Raw genomic sequence first — 19,287 nt, 5'->3', positions numbered from 1 at the left:
CAACACAACCCCATATCACCCCCTTCTGCCCCAATATCACCCCCTATTGCCCCAACACAACCCCATATCACCTCCTACTGCCCCAATATCACCCCAACACCACCCCATATCGCCCCCAATTGCCCCCTATCACCCCGATATGACCCGATACCACTCCAACACAACCCCATATCGCCCCCTACTGCCCCAATATCGCCCCAACACGACCCTATATCGCCCTTAATCGCCCCCTATCACCCCGATACGACCCGATATCACCCCAACACCACCCCCTATCGCCCCCAATCACCCCCTATCACCCCGATATGACCTGATATCACCCCAACACCACCCCCTATCACCCCAATATGACCCGATACCACTCCAACACGACCCCATATCGCCCCCAATCGCCCCCTATCACCCCGATATGACCCCTTCCCCCCATCCTCCCCCCCAAAACCCCTCACCCAGCAGGCGGCAGTGGCGCAGGGCCCAGCAGTAGGCGTAGAAGCATTCCTCCAGGGCTCTCGGGAACGGAGCTTCGGGGGCCAGGGAATAATCCACCGACAGGATGGGGACCCCCAGATCCCGAGCCCAGCCCCGCAGGTACGGCTCGTGGGACAGAGACGTCTGGGCCACGAAACCCCCCCCGTGAAAATGGACCACGAGGGCGGGGGAGGGGGGAGAAGGGGGGTCTGACATCGGCGGGGGGGGGCGCGGGAAGAATCTGGGTGGGAGAGGGAGGTGAGAGCCGGGCTGTCCTGGAGGGTGGGGGGGGGTTAAATGGGGGGGGGGGAGGGAAAGGGGTTGGGGGGGGTTAATGGGGAAGGGGGAATTGGGGTTGGGGGATTAAATGGGGGGGGGAGAGGGGAGTGGGGTTGAGGGGGTGTTAAATGGGGAGGGGGGAATTGGGGTTGGGGGATTAAATGGGAAATGGGGAGGGGAGGAGGGGAGGGGGTTGTGGGGGGGTTAAATGGGGAGGGGGGAATTGGGGTTGGGGGATTAAATGGGGGGGGAGGGAAGGGGATTGTGGGGGGGTTTAATGGGGGGGGAGGGGGGAATTGGGGTTGGGGGGTTAAATGGGGGGGGAGAGGGGAGGGGGTTGTGGGGGGTTAAATGGGGAGGGGAGGGGGGAGAGGGGGTTGTGGGGGGGTTTAATGGGGGGGGAGGGGGGAATTGGGGTTGGGGGGGGTTAAATGGGGAGGGGGGAATTGGGGTTGGGGGGTTAAATGGGGGGGGAGAGGGGAGGGGGTTGTGGGGGGGTTAAATGGGGAGGGGGGAATTGGGGTTGAGGGGTTAAATGGGAAATGGGGAGGGGAGGAGGGGAGGGGGTTGTGGGGGGGTTAAATGGGGAGGGGGGAATTGGGGTTGGGGGGTTAAATGGGAAATGGGGAGGGGAGGAGGGGAGGGGGTTGTGGGGGGGTTAAATGGGGAGGGGGGAATTGGGGTTGGGGGATTAAATGGGGGGGGAGGGAAGGGGATTGTGGGGGGGTTTAATGGGGGGGGAGGGGGGAATTGGGGTTGGGGGGTTAAATGGGGGGGGAGAGGGGAGGGGGTTGTGGGGGGGTTAAATGGGGGGGAGGGATTTGGGGTTGGGGGGTCAAATGGGGGGGAAGGGAAGGGGGTTGAGGGGGGGTTAAGTGGGGAGGGGGGAATTGAGGTTGGGGGGTTAAATGGGGGGGAGGGAAGGGGGTTGTGGGGGGGTTAAATGGGTAGGGGGGAATTGGGGTTGGGGGATTAAATGGGGAGGGAAAATGGGGAGGGGGTTGTGGGGGGTTAAATGGGGAGGGGAGGGGGAATTGGGGTTGGGGGGATGAATGGGGAGGGAAAATGGGGGAATTGGGGTTTGGGGGGTTAAATGGGGAGGGGAGGGGGGGAGGGGGTTGTGGGGGGGTTTAATGGGGAGGGGAGCAGGGGAAATTGGGGTTGGGGGGGTTAAATGGGGAGGGGGATATGGGGGGAATTGGGGTTGGGGGGTTAAATGGGGGGGGTTGTGGGGGGTTAAATGGGGGGGGTTAAGTGGGGAGGGGAAGGGGGGGAATTGGGGTTGGGGGGTTAAATGGGGGGGGAAGGGGGGGGAAGTGGGGTTTTGGGGGCATGGGGGGATAAAGGGGGGGATTTGGGATATTGGGGGGGGGAAAGGGGGAGAAAATGGGGGGAAAGGGGGGAAAAGGGGGGAGTGGGGGGTTATCAGTAATATAGGAGATAAGAATGCAATAAATCCCATAAAAACCCCATAACCCCATAAAAACCCCACAAGTTATGGGGCCGTACCTGCCCCTCTCACAGCTGGTAGGACAGCAGCCCCAAATCACCCACATAATCCCATCTGGAACCCCATTTATAACCCCATAATCCCACATATAACCCGATAATCCCGCATATAACCTCCTAATCCCATAAAAACCCCATAATCCCATAAAAACCCCACAATCCCATAAAAACCCCATAAGTTATGGGGCCGGACCTGCCCCTCTCGCAGCTGGTAGGACAGCAGCTCCAAATCACCCACATAATCCCATCTGGAACCTCATTTATAACCCCATAATCCCACATATAACCCTCTAATCCCATAAAAACCCCATAATCCCATAAAAACCCCACAAGTTATGGGGCCATACCTGCCCCTCCCTCAGCTGGTAGGACAGCAGCCCCAAATCACCCCACATAATCCCATATAATCCCACATATCCCTGTATATAACCCCATAATCCCATGTATAACCCCATAATCCCACATATAACCCTCTAATCCCATAAAACCCCCCTAATCCCATAAAAACCCCACAAGTTACGGGGCCGTACCTGCCCCTCCCTCAGCTGGTAGGACAGCAGCCTCATATGGACGGGCCCGGGCCCGGTGTGCGCCACGGGGGGGGGGATGGTGACGGTGGCTCCGGGGTCGCCCCCCACTTGGGGCAGCTCTATGGGGTCGGGGGGAACGGCCAGGACCCGGCACAACCCCACAGGGGGGGACGTCACCGCCGCCACCGACTGTGGGGGGGGATTTGGGGTCAGGGACCCCCGTGTGGGGCGGGGGGAACCTCGTAATCCCATATAGGAACCCCACAATCCCATATAGGAGATAGAACAACCGTAATCCCATATAGGAACCCCATAATCCTATATAGGAATCCCGTAATCCCATATAGGAACCCCATAATCCTATGAAGAAGATAGAAGACCTGTAATCCCATATAGGAACCCCGTAATCCCATATAGGAGATAGAACACCCATAATCCCATATAGGAACCCCATTATCCTATATAGGAATCCCGTAATCCCATATAGGAATGCCATAATCCTATGAAGAAGATAGAAGACCTGTAATCCCATATAGGAACCCCATAATCCCATATAGGAGATAGAACAACCATAATCCCATATAGGAACCCCACAATCCCATATAGGAGATAGAACACCCATAATCCCATATAGGAACCCCATAATCCTATATAGGAATCCTGTAATCCCATATAGGAATGCCATAATCCTATGAAGAAGATAGAATACCCATAATCCCATATAGGAACCCCATAATCCCATATAGGAGATAGAACACCCATAATCCCATATAGGAACCCCATTATCCTATATAGGAATCCCGTAATCCCATATAGGAACCCCATAATCCTATGAAGAAGATAGAAGACCTGTAATCCCATATAGGAACCCCATAATCCCATATAGGAGATAGAACACCCATAAACCCATATAGGAACCCCACAATCCCATATAGGAGATAGAACAACCGTAACCCCATATAGGAACCCCATTATCCTGTATAGGAATCCTGTAATCCCATATAGGAACCCCATAATCCCATGAAGGAGATAGAATACCATTAATCCCATATAGGAACCCCGTAATCCCATATAGGAGATAGAATACCATTAATCCCATATAGGAACCCCGTAATCCCATGAAGGAGATAGAACAGCCGTAATCCCATATAGGAACCCCGTAATCCCATATAGGAGATAGAACACCCATAATCCCATATAGGAACCCCATAATCCCATGAAGGACATAGAAGACCTGTAATCCCATATAGGAACCCCATAATCCCATATAGGAGATAGAACACCCATAATCCCATATAGGAACCCCATAATCCTGTATAGGAATCCTGTAATCCCATATAGGAACCCCATAATCCTATGAAGGAGATAGAACAGCCGTAATCCCGTATAGGAACCCCATAATCCTATGAAGGAGATAGAACAGCCGTAATCCCGTATAGGAACCCCATAATCCCATATAGGAGATACAACATCCGTAATCCCATATAGGAACCCCATAATCCCATATAGGATCCCCATAATCCCACATGGGAGATAGAAAACCCATAATCCCATATAGGAACCCCATAATCCCGTATAGGAGCCCCATAATCCCATGAAGGAGATAGAAGACCCATAATCCCATATAGGAACCCCATAAACCCATATAGGATCCCCATAATCCCACATGGGAGATAGAAAACCCATAATCCCATATAAGAACCCCATAATCCCGTATAGGAATCCTGTAATCCCATGAAGGAGATAGAACACCCATAATCCCATACAGGAACCTCATAATCCCGTATAGGAGATACAACACCCGTAATCCCATATAGGAAACCCATAATCCCATATAGGAACCCCATAATCCCGTACAGGAACCCCATAATCCCATGTAGGAGATAGAACACCCGTAATCCCATATAGGAACCCCATAATCCCATGTAGGATCCCCATAATCCCACATGGGAGATAGAATACCCATAATCCCATATAAGAACCCCATAATCCCGTATAGGAGCCCCATAATCCCATATAGGAGATAGAACACCCATAATCCCATATAGGAACCCCATAATCCCATATAGGAACCCCATAATCCCACTTAGGAACCCCATAATCCCACAAAGGACCCCATAATCCCACAAAGGAACCCCATAATCCCATAAAGGAACCCCATAATCCCATAAAGGAACCCCATAATCCCATACAGGAACCCCATAATCCCATAAAGGCACCCCATAATCCCATACAGGAACCCCATAATCCCACAGAGGAACCCCATAATCCCATACAGGAACCCCATAATCCCACAAAGGACCCCATAATCCCATACAGGAGACAGAAAACCCATAATCCCACATAGGAACCCCATAATCCCATAGAGAAACGCCCATAATCCCACAAATGAACCCCATAATCCCATACAGGAGATAGAAGCCCCATAATCCCACAGAGGAATCCCGTAATCCCATATAGGAACCCCATAATCCCATAGAGAAACGCCCATAATCCCACAAAGGACCCCATAATCCCACAAAGGAACCCCATAATCCCATTTGGGAACCCCATAATCCCACAAAGGACCCCATAATCCCACAAAGGAACCCATAATCCCATACAGGAGATAGAAGCTCCATAATCCCACAGAGGAATCCCGTAATCCCATATAGGAACCCCCATAATCCCACAGAGGAATCCCGTAATCCCATACAGGAACCCCATAATCCCATATAGGAACCCCATAACCCCATACAGGAGATAGAAAAAGCATAATCCCATATAGGAACCCCATAATCCCATTTGGGAACCCCATAATCCCATACAGGAACCCCATAATCCCACAAAGGAACCCCATAATCCCACATAGGAACCCCATAATCCCATACATGAACCCCATAATCCCACAAAAGGACCCCATAATCCCATACAGGAACCCCATAATACCATAAAGGAACCCCATAATCCCATATAGGAACCCCATAATCCCATACAGGAGATAGAACCCCAATAATCCCACAGAGGAATCCCATAATCCCATATAGGAACCCCATAATCCCATACAGGAGATAGAACCCCAATAATCCCACAGAGGAATCCCATAATCCCATATAGGAACCCCATAATCCCATACAGGAACCCCATAATCCCACAAAGGAACCCCGTAATTCCATATAGAAGATAGAACCCCCATAATCCCATACAGGAACCCCATAATCCCACAAAGGAACCCCATAATCCCACAAAGGACCCCATAATCCCACAACGGAACCCCATAATCCCATACAGGAACCCCATAATCCCATATAGGAACCCCATAATCCCATAAAGGAACCCCATAATCCCACAGAGGAATCCCGTAATCCCATACAGGAACCCCATAATCCCATACAGGAACCCCATAATCCCACAAAGGAACCCCGTAATCCCATATAGAAGATAGAACCCCCATAATCCCATACAGGAACCCCATAATCCCATACAGGTACCCCATAATCCCACAAAGGACCCCATAATCCCACAACGGAACCCCATAATCCCATACAGGAACCCCATAATCCCATATAGGAACCCCATAATCCCATACAGGAACCCCATAATCCCACAGAGGAATCCCATAATCCCATACAGGAACCCCATAATCCCATACAGGAACCCCATAACCCCACTTAGGAACCCCATAATCCCACAAAAGACCCCATAATCCCACAACGGAACCCCATAATCCCATACAGGAACCCCATAATCCCATATAGGAACCCCATAATCCCATAAAGGAACCCCCTAATCCCACAGAGGAATCCCGTAATCCCATACAGGAACCCCATAATCCCATACAGGAACCCCATAATCCCACAAAGGACCCCATAATCCCATACAGGAGACAGAAAACCCATAATCCCACATAGGAACCCCATAATCCCATAGAGAAACGCCCATAATCCCACAAATGAACCCCATAATCCCATACAGGAGATAGAAGCCCCATAATCCCACAGAGGAATCCCGTAATCCCATATAGGAACCCCATAACCCCATACAGGAGATAGAAAACCCATAATCCCATATAGGAACCCCATAATCCCACATAGGAACCCCATAATCCCATTTAGGAACCCCATAATCCCACAAAGGAACCCCATAATCCCATATAGAAACCCCATAATCCCACAGAGAAACACCCATAATCCCACAAAGGAACCCATAATCCCATATAGGAGATAGAACCCCCATAATCCCCCATCCATAAGCCATTTTGGGGTCATTTTGGGGCCATTTTAGGGCCATTTTGGGGTCATTTTAGGGTCCTTTTAGGGTCATTTTGGGGCACCATTCTCCCACCCGTTTGGGGCTGAATTTTGGGTTGAATTCAGGCGATTTTGGTCCATTTTGGGCAGATTTGGTGTCATTTCAGGGCTGCCCTCAGTCACATCCCACAGCCATTTTGGGGCCATTTTAGGGCCATTTTGGGGTCATTTTAGGGCCATTTTGGGGTCCTTTTAGGGTCCTTTTAGGGTCATTTTGGGGCACCATTCTCCCATCCATTTGGGGCTGAATTTTGGGTTGAATTCAGCCAATTTTGTTCCATTTTGGGCAGATTTGGGGTCATTTCAGTGCTGGGCTGCCCTCAGTCACATCCCATAGCCATTTTGGGGCCATTTTGGGGTCATTTTAGGGCCATTTTGGGGTCATTTTAGGGTCATTTTAGGGTCATTTTGGGGCACCATTCTCCCATCCATTTGGGGCTGAATTTTGGGTTGAATTCAGGCGATTTCGGGTCACTTGGGGCAGATTTGGGGTCATTTCAGGGCTGGGCTGCCCTCAGTCACATCCCACAGCCATTTTGGGGCCATTTTTGGGTCATTTTAGGGCCATTTTGGGGCCATTTTGGGGTCATTTTGGGGTCCTTTTAGGGTCATTTTGGGGCACCATTCTCCCATCCATTTGGGGCTGAATTTTGGGTGAAATTCATCCAATTTTGGTCCATTTTGGGCAGATTTGGTGTCATTTCAGGGCTGGGCTGCCCTCAGTCACATCCCACAGCCATTTTGGGGCCATTTTGGGGTCATTTTGGGGTCCTTTTAGGGTCATTTTGGGGCACCATTCTCCCATCCATTTGGGGCTGAAATTTGGGTTGAATTCAGCCAATTTTGGTCCATTTTGGGCGGATTTGGTGTCATTTCAGTGCTGGGCTGCCCTCAGTCACATCCCATAGCCATTTTGGGGCCATTTTGGGGTCATTTTGGGGTCATTTTAGGTCCATTTTGGGGCCATTTTAGGGTCCTTTTAGGGTCATTTTGGGGCACCATTCTCCCTTCCATTTGGGGCTGAATTTTGGGTGAAATTCATCCAATTTTGGTCCATTTGGGGCAGATTTGGGGTCATTTCAGGGCTGCCCTCAGTCACATCCCACAGCCATTTTGGGGCCATTCTGGGGCCATTTTGGGGCCATTTTGGGGTAATTTTGGGGCCATTTGTAGCACCATTTTCCCTTCCATTTGGGGCTGAATTTTGGGTTGAATTGAGGCGATTTCGGTTCACTTGGGGCAGATTTGGGGTCATTTCAGTGCTGGGCTGCCCTCAGTCACATCCCACAGCCATTTTGGGGCCATTTTGGGGTCATTTTGGGGTCCTTTTAGGGTCATTTAGGGGCAGCATTCTCCCACCCGTTTGGGGCAGAATTTTGGGTTGAATTCCGGCGATTTTGGTCACTTGGGGCAGCTGCTCACCGCCAGCAGCTGGCTCTCGGTCAGGTTCCAGAAACTCTTCCAAAACCCCACATCCAGTTTTTGGGTCAGCCGCTCAAATTCCTCCCCACGGAGCTCCGGGTCCAACGCAAAGCGGCTGCCGGACAGCAGCGAGCCGGCGGCTGCGCCTGCCCCACAAGTGCCCCATAAGTGCCCCATAAGTGCCCCATAAGTGCCCCATAAAGACCCCACAAGTGCCCCACAAGTGCCCCATAAGGACCCCATAGAGACCCCATAAGTGCCCCACAAGTGCCCCACAAGTGCCCCACAAGTGCCCCATAAGTGCCCCATAGGGACCCCATAAGTGCCCCATAACTGCCCCACAAGTGCCCCATAAAGACCCCACAAGTGCCCCACAAGTGCCCCATAAGTGCCCCATAGAGACTCCATAAGTGCCCCATAAGTGACCCCATAAATGCCCCATAGAGACCCCATAAGTGCCCCACAAGTGCCCCATAGGTGCTCCATAGAGATCCCATAAGTGCCCCATAAGTGCCCCACAAGTGCCCCATAAGTGCCCCATAGAGACCCCATAAGTGCCCCATAAGTGACCCCATAAGTGCCCCATAAGTGCCCCATAAGTGCCCCATAGAGACCCCATAGGGACCCCATAAGTGCCCCATAAATGCCCCATAACTGCCCCACAAGTGCCCCACAAGTGCCCCATAAGTGCCCCACAGAGACCCCATAGAGATCCCACAAGTGCCCCATAACTGCCCCACAAGTGCCCCATAAAGACCCCATAAGTGCCCCATAGGGACCCCATAGAGACCCCATAGAGACCCCACAAGTGCCCCACAAGTGCCCCATAGAGACCCCATAAGTGCCCCATAGAGACCCCATAAGTTCCCCATAGAGACCCCATATGTGCCCCATAGAGAACCCATAAGTTCCCCATAGAGACTCCATAAGTGCCCCATAAGTGACCCCATAAGTGTCCCACAAGTGCCCCACAAGTGCCCCATAAGTGCCCCATAGGTGCTCCATAGAGACCCCATAAATGCCCCATAAGTGACCCCATAAGTGCCCCATAGAGACCCCACAAGTGCCCCACAGAGACCCCATAGGGACCCCATAGAGATCCCACAAATGCCCCATAACTGCCCCATAAGTGCCCCATAGGGACCCCATAGAGACCCCATAAGTGCCCCACAAGTGCCCCATAAGTGCCCCATAGAGACTCCACAAGTGCCCCATAAGTGACCCCATAAGTGCCCCACAAGTGCCCCATAGAGACCCCATAGAGACCCCATACGTGCCCCATAAGTGCTCCATACAGACCCCATAGAGATCCCATAGAGACCCCATAAGTGCCCCATAACTGCCCCATACAGACCCCATAAGTGCCCCATAAGTGCCCCATAAGTGCCCCATAGAGACCCCATAAGTGCCCCATTACTGCCCCATAAGTGCCCCATAAAGACCCCATAAGTACCCCATAAGTGCTCCATAGGGACCCCATAGAGACCCCATAAGTACCCCATAACTGCCCCACAAGTGCCCCATAGAGACCCCACAAGTGCCCCACAAGTGCCCCATAGGGACCCCATAGAGATCCCACAAATGCCCCATAACTGCCCCATAAGTGCCCCATAGGGACCACATAGAGATCCCACAAGTGCCCCATTCAGACCCCATAGAGACCCCATAAGTGCCCCATAGAGACTCCATAAGTGCCCCATAAGTGACCCCATAAGTGCCCCACAAGTGCCCCATAGAGACCCCATAGAGATCCCACAAGTGCCCCATAGAGATCCCACAAGTGCCCCATAGGTGCTCCATAGGGACCCCATAGAGACCCCACAAGTGCCCCACAGAGACCCCATAAGTGCCCCATAAGTGTCCCATACAGACCCCATAGAGACCCCACAAGTGCCCCACAGAGACCCCATAAGTGCCCCATAAGTGTCCCATACAGACCCCATAGAGATCCCATAAGTGCCCCACAAGTGCCCCATAGGGACCCCATAGAGATCCCACAAGTGCCCCATAAGTGTCCCATAAAGACCCCACAAGTGCCCCATAAAGACCCCATAGAGACCCCACAGAGACCCCATAAGTGCCCCATAGGGACCCCATAGAGACCCGATAAGTGCCCCATAAGTGTCCCATAGAGACCCCACAAGTGCCCCATAAAGACCCCATAGAGACACCACAGAGACCCCATAAGTGCCCCATACAGACCCCATAGAGATCCCACAAGTGCCCCATAACTGCCCCATAGAGACCCTACAAGTGCCCCAAAGTGCCCCATACAGACCCCATAGAGACCCCATAAGTTCCCCATACAAACCATATAAGTGCCCCATAAGTGTCCCATAGAGACCCCATAAGTGCCCCACAAGTGCCCCATTCAGACCCCATAGAGACCCCATAAGTGCCCCATAAGTGCCCCATAGAGACCCCATAACTGCCCCACAGAGACTCCATAAGTGCCCCATAAGTGACCCCACAAGTGCCCCATAGGTGCCCCATAGAGACTCCATAAGTGCCCCACAAGTGCCCCATAAGTGCCCCATAGAGACTCCATAAGTGCCCCATAAGTGACCCCATAAGTGCCCCATAACTGCCCCACAAGTGCCCCATAGAGACCCCACAAGTGCCCCACAAGTGCCCCATAGGGACCCCATAGAGATCCCACAAATGCCCCATAACTGCCCCATAAGTGCCCCATAGGGACCACATAGAGATCCCACAAGTGCCCCATTCAGACCCCATAGAGACCCCATAGGTGCTCCATAGAGACTCCATAAGTGCCCCATAAGTGACCCCACAAGTGCCCCACAAGTGCCCCATAGAGACCCCATAGAGATCCCACAAGTGCCCCATAAGTGCTCCATACGGACCCCATACAGACCCCATAAGTGCCCCATAAGTGCCCCATAGAGAGACCCCATAAGTGCCCCATAGAGACCCCATAGAGACCCCATAAGTGCCCCGTAAAGACCCCATAGAGACCCCATAGAGACCCCACAAGTGCTCCACAAGTGTCCCATAGAGACCCCATAAGAGCCCTATAGAAGCCCCATACAGACCCCATAGAGACCCCATAGGAGCCCCATAAGGACCCCATAACTGCCCCATAGGGACCCATAGAGAGACCCTTGACCCTATAACCCCGTGACCCCGTGACCCCGTGACCCTTGACCCCACAACTCACCCAGCCCCACCCCCCCGCTCTCATACAGCTCCCCATAGGACAACACACCCCGTGACCCTGTGACCTTTGACCCCGTGACCTTTGACCCCATGACCCCGCACTCACCCAGCCCCGCCAACCCGCTCCCGTACAGCTCCCCATAGAACAACACCCCCCATAACCCCATAACACCCCCCATAACCCTGTGACCTCTGACCCCGTGACCCCGTGACCCCGTGACCTTTGACCCCGCACTCACCCAGCCCCGCCCCCCCGCTCTCGTACAGCTCCCCGTAGGACAACACACCCCATAACACCCCATAACCATGTGACCTTTGACCCCGTGACCCCATGACCCCGTGACCCCGTGACCCTGTGACCACGTGACCCCGCACTCACCCAGCCCCGCCAACCCGCTCCCGTACAGCTCCCCATAGAACACCACACCCCATAACCCCATAACACCCCCATAACCCTGTGACCTCTGACCCCGTGACCCTTTGACCCCGTGACCCCATGACCTTTGACCCCGCACTCACCCAGCCCCGCCCCCCCGCTCTCGTACAGCTCCCCGTAGGACAACACACCCCACAACCCCATAACACCCCCCATAACCCTGTGACCTTTGACCCCGTGACCCCGTGACCCCGTGACCTTTGACCCCGCCCTCACCCAGCCCCGCCCCCCCGCTCTCGTACAGCTCCCCGTAGGACACCACACCCCACAACCCCATAACACCCCATAACCCCATAACACCCCCATAACCCTGTGACCTTTGACCCCGTGACCCCGTGACCCCGTGACCTTTGACCCCGCCCTCACCCAGCCCCGCCCCCCCGCTGTCGTACAGCTCCCCGTAGGACACCACACCCCACAACCCCATAACACCCCATAACCCCATAACACCCCCATAACCCTGTGACCTCTGACCCCGTGACCCCGTGACCTTTGACCCCGCACTCACCCAGCCCCGCCCCCCCGCTCTCGTACAGCTCCCCGTAGGACACCACACCCCACAACCCCATAACACCCCATAACCCCATAACACCCCCATAACCCTGTGACCTCTGACCCCGTGACCCCGTGACCCCGTGACCTTTGACCCCGCACTCACCCAGCCCCGCCCCCCCGCTCTCGTACAGCTCCCCGTAGGACACCACACCCCACAACCCCATAACACCCCATAACCCCATAACACCCCCATAACCCTGTGACCTCTGACCCCGTGACCCCGTGACCTTTGACCCCGCCCTCACCCAGCCCCGCCCCCCCGCTCTCGTACAGCTCCCCGTAGGACACCACACCCCACAACCCCATAACACCCCATAACCCCATAACACCCCCATAACCCTGTGACCTCTGACCCCGTGACCCCGTGACCCCGTGACCTTTGACCCCGCACTCACCCAGCCCCGCCCCCCCGCTCTCGTACAGCTCCCCGTAGGACACCACACCCCACAACCCCATAACACCCCATAACCCCATAACACCCCCATAACCCTGTGACCTTTGACCCCGTGACCCCGTGACCCCGTGACCTTTGACCCCGCCCTCACCCAGCCCCGCCCCCCCGCTCTCGTACAGCTCCCCGTAGGACACCACACCCCACAACCCCATAACACCCCATAACCCCATAACACCCCCATAACCCTGTGACCTTTGACCCCGTGACCCCGTGACCCCGTGACCTTTGACCCCGCCCTCACCCAGCCCCGCCCCCCCGCTGTCGTACAGCTCCCCGTAGGACACCACACCCCACAACCCCATAACACCCCATAACCCCATAACACCCCCATAACCCTGTGACCTCTGACCCCGTGACCCCGTGACCTTTGACCCCGCACTCACCCAGCCCCGCCCCCCCGCTCTCGTACAGCTCCCCGTAGGACACCACACCCCACAACCCCATAACACCCCATAACCCCATAACACCCCCATAACCCTGTGACCTCTGACCCCGTGACCCCGTGACCCCGTGACCTTTGACCCCGCCCTCACCCAGCCCCGCCCCCCCGCTGTCGTACAGCTCCCCGTAGGACACCACACCCCACAACCCCATAACACCCCATAACCCCATAACACCCCCATAACCCTGTGACCTCTGACCCCGTGACCCCGTGACCTTTGACCCCGCACTCACCCAGCCCCGCCCCCCCGCTCTCGTACAGCTCCCCGTAGGACACCACACCCCACAACCCCATAACACCCCATAACCCCATAACACCCCCATAACCCTGTGACCTTTGACCCCGTGACCCCGTGACCCCGTGACCTTTGACCCCGCCCTCACCCAGCCCCGCCCCCCCGCTCTCGTACAGCTCCCCGTAGGACACCACACCCCACAACCCCATAACACCCCATAACCCCATAACACCCCCATAACCCTGTGACCTTTGACCCCGTGACCCCGTGACCCCGTGACCTTTGACCCCGCCCTCACCCAGCCCCGCCCCCCCGCTCTCGTACAGCTCCCCGTAGGACACCACACCCCACAACCCCATAACACCCCATAACCCCATAACACCCCCATAACCCTGTGACCTCTGACCCCGTGACCCCGTGACCCCGTGACCTTTGACCCCGCACTCACCCAGCCCCGCCCCCCCGCTCTCGTACAGCTCCCCGTAGGACACCACACCCCACAACCCCATAACACCCCATAACCCCATAACACCCCCATAACCCTGTGACCTCTGACCCCGTGACCCCGTGACCTTTGACCCCGCCCTCACCCAACCCCGCCCCCCCGCTCTCGTACAGCTCCCCGTAGGACACCACACCCCACAACCCCATAACACCCCATAACCCCATAACACCCCCATAACCCTGTGACCTCTGACCCCGTGACCCCGTGACCCCGTGACCTTTGACCCCGCACTCACCCAGCCCCGCCCCCCCGCTCTCGTACAGCTCCCCGTAGGACACCACACCCCACAACCCCATAACACCCCATAACCCCATAACACCCCCATAACCCTGTGACCTCTGACCCCGTGACCCCGTGACCCCGTGACCTTTGACCCCGCACTCACCCAGCCCCGCCCCCCCGCTCTCGTACAGCTCCCCGTAGGACACCACACCCCACAACCCCATAACACCCCATAACCCCATAACACCCCCATAACCCTGTGACCTCTGACCCCGTGACCCCGTGACCCCGTGACCTTTGACCCCGCACTCACCCAGCCCCGCCCCCCCGCTCTCGTACAGCTCCCCGTAGGACACCACACCCCACAACCCCATAACACCCCATAACCCCATAACACCCCCATAACCCTGTGACCTCTGACCCCGTGACCCCGTGACCCCGTGACCTTTGACCCCGCACTCACCCAGCCCCGCCCCCCCGCTCTCGTACAGCTCCCCGTAGGACACCACACCCCACAACCCCATAACACCCCATAACCCCATAACACCCCCATAACCCTGTGACCTCTGACCCCGTGACCCCGTGACCCCGTGACCTTTGACCCCGCACTCACCCAGCCCCGCCCCCCCGCTCTCGTACAGCTCCCCGTAGGACACCAACCCGATGGCGATGGTTTGCAGCACCGGCCGCATGGACGGCACAAACTGACGGGGGGGGGGGGGAGAATAAACGTCACCGCCTGATGACGTCAGCAGTCGCCGGGTGATGACGTCACGGCGCCGGCACAGCATCACGTGACGCAGCTCCCATTGAGACCAATGGCTCCATTGACCCCATTACTCAACATTGACACCAATGGCCCCAATGATCCCATTGCCCCCATTGACCCCAACGATCCCAATGACCCCATTGACCCCAATGATCCCATTGACCCCATTGACCCCAATGACCCCATTGACCCCAATGATCCCATTGACCCCATTGACCCCAATGGCCCCATTGACCCCAATGATCCCATTGACCCCATTACTCACCATTGACCCCAATGACCCCAATGGCCCCATTGACCCCATTGACCCCAATGATCCCAATGACCCCATTGACCCCAATGATCCCATTTGACCCCATTACTCACCATAGCCCCCAATGGCCCCCAATAATCCCATTGCCCACATTGACCCCAATGATCCCATTGACCCCATTACTCACCATTGCCCCCAATGACCCCAATGGCCCCATTGACCCCATTGACCCCAATGATCCCAATGACCCCATTGCCCCCAATGGCCCCACTGACACCAATGATTCCAATGACCCCATTGCCCCCAATGAGCCCACTGCCCCCATTGACCCCAATGGCCCCATTGACCCCAATGATCCCATCGACCCCATTACTCACCATTGCCCCCAATGGCCCCAATGATCCCATTGCCCCCATTGACCCCAATGATCCCAATGACCCCATGGCTCCCAATGACCCCATTAACCCCATTGACCCCAATGCCCCATTGACCCCAATGATCCCATTGACCCCATTGCTCCCAATGACCCCATTAACCCCATTGACCCTAATGCCCCATTGACCCCATTGACCCCATTGACCCCAATGATCCCATTGACCCCATTACTCACCATTGCCCCCAATGACCCCAATGGCCCCATTGACCCCATTGACCCCAATGATCCCAATGACCCCATTGACCCCAATGACCCCATTGACCCCATTGACCCCAATGCCCCCAATGACCCCAACGACCCCATTGGTCCCATTCACCCCATTGCCCCCAATGACCCCATTGTCCCCAATGGCCCCATTGACCCCATTGGTCCCATTGCCCCCAATGACCCCAACGACCCCATTGGTCCCATTGCCCCCATTGCCCCCATTGGCCCCAACGACCCCATTGGTCCAAATGACCCCAATGAACCCATTGACCCCAATGGTCCCATTGCCCTCATTGACCCCAATGAACCCATTGACCCCAATGACCCCATTGGTCCCAACGACCCCATTGACTCCAATGACCCCATTGATCTCATTGGCCCCAATGCTGCCATTGACCCCAGTGACCCCATTGGTCCCAATGCCCCCATTGTCCCCAATGACCCCGACGACCCCATTGTTCCCATTGCCCCCAACGACCCCATTGTCCCCATTGGTCCCATTGCCCCCAATGACCCCATTGACCCCATTGACCCAATGACCCCAATGCCTCCATTGCCCCCAATGCCCCCATTGGTCCCAATGTCCCCAATGTCCCCATTGACCTCAATGAACCCATCATCCCCAATGGCCCCATTGCCCCCAATGACCCCATTGGCCCCATTGCCCCGATTGGCCCTAACGACCCCATTGATCCCATTGTCCCCAATGACCCCAATCGCCCCATTGTCCCCAATGGCCCCATTGACCCCATTGGTCCCATTGCCCCCAGCGACCCCATTGTCCCCATTGGTCCCATTGCCCCCAATGACCCCATTGACCCCATTGACCCAATGACCCCAATGCCTCCATTGCCCCCAATGCCCCCATTGGTCCCAATGTCCCCAATGTCCCCATTGACCTCAATGAACCCATCATCCCCAATGGCCCCATTGCCCCCAATGACCCCATTGGCCCCATTGCCCCGATTGGCCCTAACGACCCCATTGATCCCATTGTCCCCAATGACCCCAATCGCCCCATTGTCCCCAATGGCCCCATTGACCCCATTGGTCCCATTGCCCCCAACGACCCCATTGTCCCCAATGGCCCCATTGACCCCATTGGTCCCATTGCCCCCAATGACCCCATTGTCCCCAATGGCCCCAATGGCCCCAATGACCCCATTGTCCCCATTGGTCCCATTGCCCCCAATGACCCCATTGCCCCCAATGACCCCATTCACCCCATTGCCCCCATTGACCCCATTGGTCCCATTCACCCCATTGCCCCCATTGCCCCCAATGACCCCATTGCCCCCAACAACCGCATTCACCCCAATGCCCCCATTGACCTCAATGACCCCAATGGCCCCAATGGCCCCATTGCCCCGATTGGCCCTAACGACCCCATTGGTCCCATTGCCCCCAATGACCCCATTGACCCAATTGGTCCCATTGACCCCATTGCTCCCAATGACCCCATTGTCCCCAATGACCCCAACGACCTCATTGCCCCCATTGCCCCCAACGCCCCCAACGCCCCCACTGACCTGAAATCCCAGACACCTCCCGTAGAAGCACCCGCAATGCATGGTGCTGTACTCCCTCAGCACCGCCTCCCCCAAACCCGATTCCTCGGCCGCGAACAGCGCCCCCTGCGGGCCGGAGGCCAACAATCCCTGAGCCAAACACAGCAGAGCCCTCAGCTGCCCCAGGGCCGCCCCGTAGGCCTCCAGCTCGGCGGCGTTGTGCTCCCTCCGGAAGAAGACGCTCTGCCTGCGGGCCGCCACGTAACGGCATTTGGCCACGGCGTGGGCCACGCAACGCCGGGTGGCGGCTACCAAACTGCGGTAGCCGTTGCCCGGGCTGGATGGATCGAGGTCGAAAAGGTGTTGGAGGCGTTGGAGGTGCCTTAAAGGAGCTTCCAGGCGGTCGCCGTGATGGCGGAGGAGGCGGAAGGCGGCGGCGAAGCGCAGCCCCACGGCCGTGTGCGTGGCGTGGAAGAACGAGGCGTTGTCCGATGCCAGCGTGGAAAGGGCGCGGAATAAAGGGCGGGGGTCCGGGCTGGGGGGGGGGGGGGGGTCCATGAGGGGGTTGTGGGGGGGGGGGGGGTCAGAGATGGGGGGTGGGGGGGAGAGATGGGGCTGGGGGGTCAGAGATGGGGGGAGAGATGGGGGGGGAGATGGGGCTGGGGGGGTCAGAGATGGGGGGAGAGATGGGGCTGGGGGGTCAGAGATGGGGGGTGGGGGGGAGATATGGGGGGAGAGATGGGGGGGGAGATGGGGCTGGGGGGTCAGAGATGGGGGTGGGGGGGAGATATGGGGGGAGAGATGGGGCTGGGGGGTCAGAGATGGGGGGTGGGGGAGAGATATGGGGGGAGAGGTGGGGTCAGAGATGGGACTGGGGGAGAGATATGGGGCTGGGGGGGTCAGAGATGGGGCTGGGGGGGAGAGATGGGGGGTGGGGGGAAGAGATGGGGGGAGAGATGGGACTGGGGGGGTCAGAGATGGGGGTGGGGGGGAGAGATGGGGGAAGAGATGGGACTGGGGGGGTCAGAGATGGGGCTGGGGGGTCAGAGGTGGGGCTGGGGGGTCAGAGATGGGGGGCGTCAGAGATGGGGCTGGGGGGAGATATGGGGGGAGAGGTGGGGCTGGGGGGTCAGAGATGGGGGCTGGGGGGAGATATGGGGGGAGAGGTGGGGCTGTGGGGGTCAGAGTGGGGCTGGGGGGTCAGAGATGGGGGGTGGGGGGGAGAGATGGGGGGAGAGGTGGGGGGTGGGTGGTGAGATGGGGCTGGGGGGGAGATATGGGTGGTGAGATGGGGCTGGGGGGTCAGAGATGGGGCTGGGGGGTCAGAGATGGGGGGAGAGATGGGGCTGGGGGGTCAGAGATGGGGCTGGGGGGGAGATATGGGGGGAGAGGTGGGGGTGGGGGGTCAGAGGTGGGGCTGGGGGGTCAGAGGTGGGGGCTGGGGGGGAGAGATGGGGGGAGAGATGGGGGGAGAGATGGGGGGAGAGATGGGGCTGGGGAGGTCAGAGTGGGGCTGGGGGGTCAGAGATGGGGGGTGGGGGGGAGATATGGGGGAAGAGATGGGACTGGGGGGGTCAGAGATGGGGCTGGG

The 19,287-nt window shown here is 56.5% G+C and overlaps 1 protein-coding gene across 1 annotated transcript in view; it reads right to left on the bottom strand.

Annotated features, from left to right (window-relative positions):
- Positions 1 to 18,254, bottom strand: part of LIPE (lipase E, hormone sensitive type) — a 32,937-nt gene extending 14,683 nt beyond the window's left edge. Inside the window, 6 exon segments of the mRNA XM_090128169.1 lie at positions 450 to 668; positions 671 to 743; positions 2,787 to 2,975; positions 8,498 to 8,643; positions 15,137 to 15,227; positions 17,718 to 18,254. Coding sequence (XP_089984295.1) covers positions 450 to 668; positions 671 to 743; positions 2,787 to 2,975; positions 8,498 to 8,643; positions 15,137 to 15,227; positions 17,718 to 18,254 — 1,255 coding nt within the window.
- Positions 18,255 to 19,287: the final 1,033 nt, after the last annotated feature.

This window comes from Phasianus colchicus, chromosome 32 (genome assembly GCF_987193195.1).
Source record: "Phasianus colchicus chromosome 32, bPhaCol1.hap1.1, whole genome shotgun sequence".
Classification (NCBI taxonomy): Eukaryota; Metazoa; Chordata; class Aves; order Galliformes; family Phasianidae; genus Phasianus; species Phasianus colchicus.
Note: the sequence above shows the minus strand (reverse complement) of the source record. Positions and strands in the feature narration are given on the sequence as shown.